The sequence below is a fragment of the Urocitellus parryii genome, chromosome X (genome assembly GCF_045843805.1).
Source record: "Urocitellus parryii isolate mUroPar1 chromosome X, mUroPar1.hap1, whole genome shotgun sequence".
NCBI classification, from domain to species: Eukaryota; Metazoa; Chordata; class Mammalia; order Rodentia; family Sciuridae; genus Urocitellus; species Urocitellus parryii.
Genome location: NC_135547.1, coordinates 85,658,800 through 85,664,799, shown reverse-complemented (window position 1 = coordinate 85,664,799; position 6,000 = coordinate 85,658,800). Strand labels below are relative to the sequence as shown.

The window sequence follows — 6,000 nt, the reverse complement described above, 5'->3', positions numbered from 1 at the left end:
AAACGCTTGGCCTTCCCTGCCAAGATCCCTTAAGGGTAACTAGCAGTAAAAATGGCTAGCCTGGAGACATGGAAATACAGTCATCTCCTTTAATTCTCCTTAGCGGTTGGGGGCAGGGGAGCAGGTCGGCACACTCTTAAAGAGCCTGCAGGCTCACAGAGCCTGTGGGGCTGGTGGCGCGGAAGTTAAGAGCTAATGCCACGTGATGGCGACAAGCGACACTCTGGCTTTCCCGGAGTAGTCTCTATGGTATTCTTCCCAGCCCACCCGCCCCTTGGGCAGCGGCAGTCACGTGTCAGACTCCGGGTTTACGACAGGTGCTCACGTGATCCTGGCCTGCAGTCGGGTGGCTGCGGTGAGGTACCTGGGATCCTGAAGGGCGGGCGGTTAGGTCGTTACCGCCGCCGCCGCCGCTGGCGGACTAAACCGGGCGGCCAGGAGCGAGCAACCTGGCGGCTGAGGCGTTCACCGCATAGTGCCTACGGCACCGGGTCATCTCTTTCGGCGACCTCCGCCTTCGCGGTCCCCACCTTTTTGAGGGCGAAATCACTTTTGGGTTTCGAGACCTTGCGGCGTGAGGCCCCAAATCGGGGAGACTCCCCAATTTACCTGTCTTTTCCTCTATTCCTCCATCTCTTCCTTTGCACCACTGAATCGCTTGGTTTTTGGCTGGCCTGCTTGGCCGTGCCTTGAGGCCAAGTTCGGGGCGGTAAAGGTAACGGTGGGGAAAGCGGCCCCCCAGTGGACAAAGGCAGAGGCAAGAATAGAGCAGGCCTGAGGGCCGCAGTCAATGAGAATAGGCAGTTGAGGGGGTGAACGAGAAAAAAAGAGTACTGCGGATTTAGAAGGGACTGGAAAGGACTTGTTGCACGATGGAAGAATCTGACTCTGAGAAAAAGATGGAGAAAGAGAATCTGGGGCCGCGAATGGATCCTCCACTAGGGGAACCGGAAGGCTCGCTTGGGTGGGTGAAGGGTATTGTGTCAAACCTGGAAGGGAGGGTGTTTGAACTGAAGAGTATTGTGAATTAGAACACCCCACCCCCATGATAAATTGCATGATAAATTGCTTCGGTTCATCAGTAGGGTTGATTGATATACTTTTGACAACATAATAAACTGAAAAAGGGACTGGTGCCAATTGGGCAGTGAACCCTTGGGAAGGGGCATGTGGGTGTTCTAATTGAGACGGTTGCTTTGAATTATCAATAAAAGGCGATTAGATCTCACCATGTAAGAGATAAAAGGACTAGTATTTCTTAGAGACCAGTGGCCTAGAGTGTTTTCTGTGCCAATTTGTACCTGAATTTGAGACTTGTATTATATGTATTTTGTGCCATTAATGAGTGACATACATCTTGGAAGACTGCCAAGGTCCAAGGATGCTTCCAGATTTTAAAAAAAGAAAGTCGAATTTTAAAAAATATAAGATTTGATATATAATATTTAAATATGAAAATGTTCTTTGACTTATTACACCACCTGTATATGTTGTTGATCAATTTTTTAAGATGAGGAAAAGTCAAATTTTAATAACTCATTTATATTCCTAAATATATTCTCCTAGGAGCTGTCGCCAGAGGTTGTAGTTAGGGGACAAGAGCATGAACCCAGTTTTGTAGTTTATGAGGGCTGTTACTCTACTGAGGTTCCCCACACAGCTGCATTCACCTGTTGAATTAAACATGTTCTTTTGCTCCTGCACATTTATTTATATTTCTTTAATTTCAGTTTCTAAGGCAATTGGATCATGGGAACTCTTGTCTTTTGGTTTATGTCTACAGGTGGGTGCTACCAAATACAGCCATGAAGAAAAAGGTAAGATGTGTTAGGTACATCAGAAACATGATGGTAAAGGTAAGAAATAGTCATTCAGGAACCATAGAGTGGATATATACCATCTTTCCTGGACTATTGCAGGAACCTTCCTGATTCTTATTCACTGTGCCATTAGATTTTTTATTTTTCTAAAATATATAAATCTGAATGGGTGAATCCATATATACACCCACTATGTAGGAGTCTGCCTGCACATTTATTTTCAACCCAAATCAAAATGTTACACTATAAGATCTTACATCAGTTCTCCAACTGGAATTGTCCACTCTTCCTTTTATGTTGTTATGGCTCTATGCCTCACATTGGGGTTTAGGCAGAATTCTTAAGAGTGCAACTCTAGAGCATATTTCTTAAACTTCGAGGCTTCAGTATCGTTTGTGAAATGGTGATTTTACAAATCACCCATCTCATAGGTAGTTGTGAAATGTAAATGAATAAAATGCCTGTAGAGCACTTAGGGTCTAACATGGTTTAGCCTTATCAACAAGGATGCCTAAAAATACCAGAATTTTTTACATGATTAAAAACAAAATTTAGCTTAATTTAATCACTCCATAATATATAAATGTAGCAAAATATCATGTTGTACCCCAGAAATATATATAGTTAACTGTTTCTCAGTTAAAATATTTTTTTAAATAACAGAAAATCCCTTTTTTGTACAGATTTTTGGCTGGCTCAGTAGTGAAATTTTCTTAATTAGATAAAGTTACACAGAGAATGTGTTAGATTGAGTGTAGTACAAACCTGAGTGCAGTACATTTTCATTAATACTCCTTACATTTGTAATCAGAAATTTTTATAAAATATCTGTGATTGAAAGTAAAATGTGTATCCATTACATTTGAAAAGCAAGGTAATTGGAACAGTATTTTATAAATTTTAGATTTGAAAGGACTCTAAAAAGTCATTTTATCCAATTCCCTTCAAATACAAGAATATATGACATTCTTGACAGGTATTTTTCTCTCTCTGTTAATGCTAACATTGATAACAAAGTTATTTACCTTCATAAGGCCACAATTTCCACTGGAAACTTCTTCATTGTTAGAAGCTCTCCTTTTTATCTTTGTTTTTGAAGCTTGTTTATTCTTTGAAGAACATCTTTTGAGCATTTATCATATGTTAGGCACTGGAGATATAAATGGGACTCTCCCTGCCCTTTGGGAACTTAGAGTCTTGTGAGAATCAGGCTGAAAAGTGAGTAACTGCAATACATTATGTCCTTTGCAATGATAAAACAGTTTAATTGGGAGACTGAGATAAGACACCTAAGTCAGCCTAGGGCTTTAGGGTCAGAGAATCTTCTTGAGCAGATGATTACTAAACCAAGTGACATTTAGTAGAAAGAACAAAGAATGGAACATTGCTGGGAGAGAGTACAGTATAAAACAGACATAGAAGCAAGACTCCATGGAGGGCTGGTAACAGAGACTATAAGCTGTTCTCAGTTCAGTGTGGCTGGTTGCTAAAAGTTCTAGCTCAGATGGACAGGAGATGAAGATAGTGTAGTAGATAGGCTAGAGCTTATATATAGTTTAAAGCCTTAATCCTGTAGGTCATGGGAAACTTATAAAAAGAAGAGACAGAGAGCTGGGGTAGAGCACTTGCCTAGCATGTGTGAGGCACTGGATTGAATCCTCAGCATCACATAAAAATAAAATAAGGATATTGTGTCCACCTATAACTAAAAAATAAATATTAAAAAAAAGAGAGACAGAGTAATTAGTGAAACAAAATCATAGAGGGAAGTAGAAGGGAAAAGTTCAAGTGCTCCAGAGAGGTAGAAGAATTGACCTTGAGCCGGAGGAGGAAGAAATTTTAATTATGCTAAATCTCCTGCTAAGTAGTTCAGTGCATAAAACATTAGATTATAGGAGAATCGGGTTTAATTTCCTCTCGAGATGGTATTTTTCTAATCTAGTTCTAAGAATATTACATATTAATAACATAAATTCAGCTGGGTGCTTTGGCCCACACCTGTAATTAGTGACTTGGGAAGCTGAGGCAAAAGGATCACATGTTTGAAGTCAGCCTGGGCAACTTAATGAGACCCTGTCTCAAAAAATAAATTTTAAAAAGGGTCAGAATGGGGGCTGGGGCTGTGACTCAGTGGTAGAGCACTCGCCTAGCATGTGTGAGGCACTGAGTTTGATCCTCAGCACCATATAAAAATAAATAAATAAAGGTATAAAAAAGGGACAGAATGTAAAGTGGTAAAGAACCCTTTGGGTTTGATCCCCATTACCACAGAACAAACAAAAAACATAAAATCACTGTAGTTCTGTAGCCAAAAGGATGTGTGACCTGTGACAGGTAAGCACTTGGCTTCTGGAATGCTAGATATATCTGCATTCACCATTGGTTGGGAAACAGTTTAGTTAGTTACAAGTATCTACACCAGATTGTTGATACTGTTATTTCACTAAAATGCCAAATACAGGAGAGAAATAGGTCCTGTTACACTAGATTTACTCCAGATTGTTAACATTTTTCTTTCTTTTTTAGGTGCTGTTGATGGGTAAAAGTGGGTCTGGTAAGACCAGCATGAGGTCTATTATCTTTGCAAATTATATTGCCAGAGACACACGTCGGCTTGGTGCAACAAGTAAGATGTTTTATCTTATTGTAAAGTGAGGTGATCTTAACTATTAATCTGCATAACACACTTGGTTGCATAGCTTGGGAATGCAGAGGTTGAAGGATTTTTGGAGCATGTTCCCCTTTTTGCATTTCTCCTCAGAGAAATGTGGCCTAATTCTGATTCTTACTGCTCACTCTCTTGGAAGGCTTTTTTGCTTTCTAGTTTGCTTACAAAGTGGGATGCCCTCTTCCAACTTCTTGCTTATCCTGCTATTTCTTAACCAGCATAGGGTCCTTTGTGTTTGTTTGTTTTGGGGGAAGAGTGTTTGTTTTTAATTGTTATTGTACAAAGGGAAATTCTTAGGTATTAAGAAGCATAAATAAAATCCAAAATTTTTTGAAGCTGTAGTTAGTCCTTGTCCTCATTCAAAGGTAAACTACAGGGGTGGGAAGAATGGAAATTAACCTGATATTCTCATCCTAGATACACATAGATGGTCTCACTGGAGTTTTCTATTCTGACATGGGAAATATCTTATTGCTCTTTATGGTTGAAATGTTAGTATATAGACTTGCTGGGTTGCCATGGCCACCAGGCCAGTGTATCTAGGATCCTAGGAGAGCCCTTCTGTCTGTGAGCTGCAATGTCATTTCATTCTGTGGCATCCAAGCATTTCTGGATTCTTCCTTCCTTGGTCTTTGACTTCCAAGTGAAGGAGGCATTACATACCTGACCTTTAAATATTCCTGATCTGTGTTTCTAGCATCTTGAATGTTTTTAGGGATAAGTCACCCATAAGAATAGTGTCTCACTCTGGTTTCAAGAATAGTAAACATCTTTTAAACACGTTATTGTCCAGATTCTGAGATAAAAAGGAGAAGAAAACCTTATTTCTGTTCTTATAGGGCTTGGAGTATAGTATTCACTTTCATAATTAGGGCAGGTTTGATGACTACAAAGCTGTCTCTTAAGCAGAGATCCAAATCTATTTTCCCTCATTTCCATTAGCTGGTTTTCTTTCTGTTCTTGTAAGCTTTACAAATGTTTGAAGATGTTCAGTGTCTCAGTTTATCCTAGTCATCCCCTGCCTCCCAAATCTTGTCTTTCTTAAGTTAAACATCTCTAGTTCCTCCATCTATTCTTCATTTGACATAATTTGGAAGTATTTTTAAGGATTTGTTCAAACTTATTTACATTTTTCTTATGTAGCTGTGGTCTGATCAGGGCAGAGTAGGCCTATTACATCTCTTATTCTGGATATTACATTGCTATTAGTAACAGAGTAACCCCCATCTTCTTTTATGGAATGACCTTCATTACACTGAGTCATACTAAAAAGCCCCAGTTCCTCTTCAGATATATTGTTATTAAAACATATTGTTCTGGGTCTTGTGCAGTTAATATTTTGAACCTAAGTATGAATGCTTATTACTAAATTTTGCTTTATCCCATGATATATTTCTGCACCCTGTGTATGTTAACTGTAAAATTCAAAACAAGTCACTGTCTCTCTGATCTGTGTTTCTTCATTTCCTTTTCTATAGTAAAGGGTTTGGATCCTATGTTCATTGTTACTCT

The 6,000-nt window shown here is 39.5% G+C and overlaps 1 protein-coding gene across 5 annotated transcripts in view; it reads left to right on the top strand.

Annotated features, from left to right (window-relative positions):
- The first annotated feature begins 342 nt into the window (after positions 1-342).
- The window catches only part of Rragb (Ras related GTP binding B), a 41,193-nt gene continuing 35,535 nt past the window's right edge, over positions 343-6,000 (top strand). For all 5 annotated transcript variants that reach the window (XR_013342579.1, XR_013342578.1, XR_003303014.1 and 2 more), the window contains exons 1-3: positions 343-964; positions 1,784-1,817; positions 4,347-4,446. Coding sequence is in view for 2 of the 5 variants with exons in the window: in XM_026413605.2 (XP_026269390.1) it covers positions 873-964; positions 1,784-1,817; positions 4,347-4,446 (226 nt within the window). In the remaining 3 variants the exon portion in view is untranslated. The remainder of the gene's footprint in view (positions 965-1,783; positions 1,818-4,346; positions 4,447-6,000) is intronic.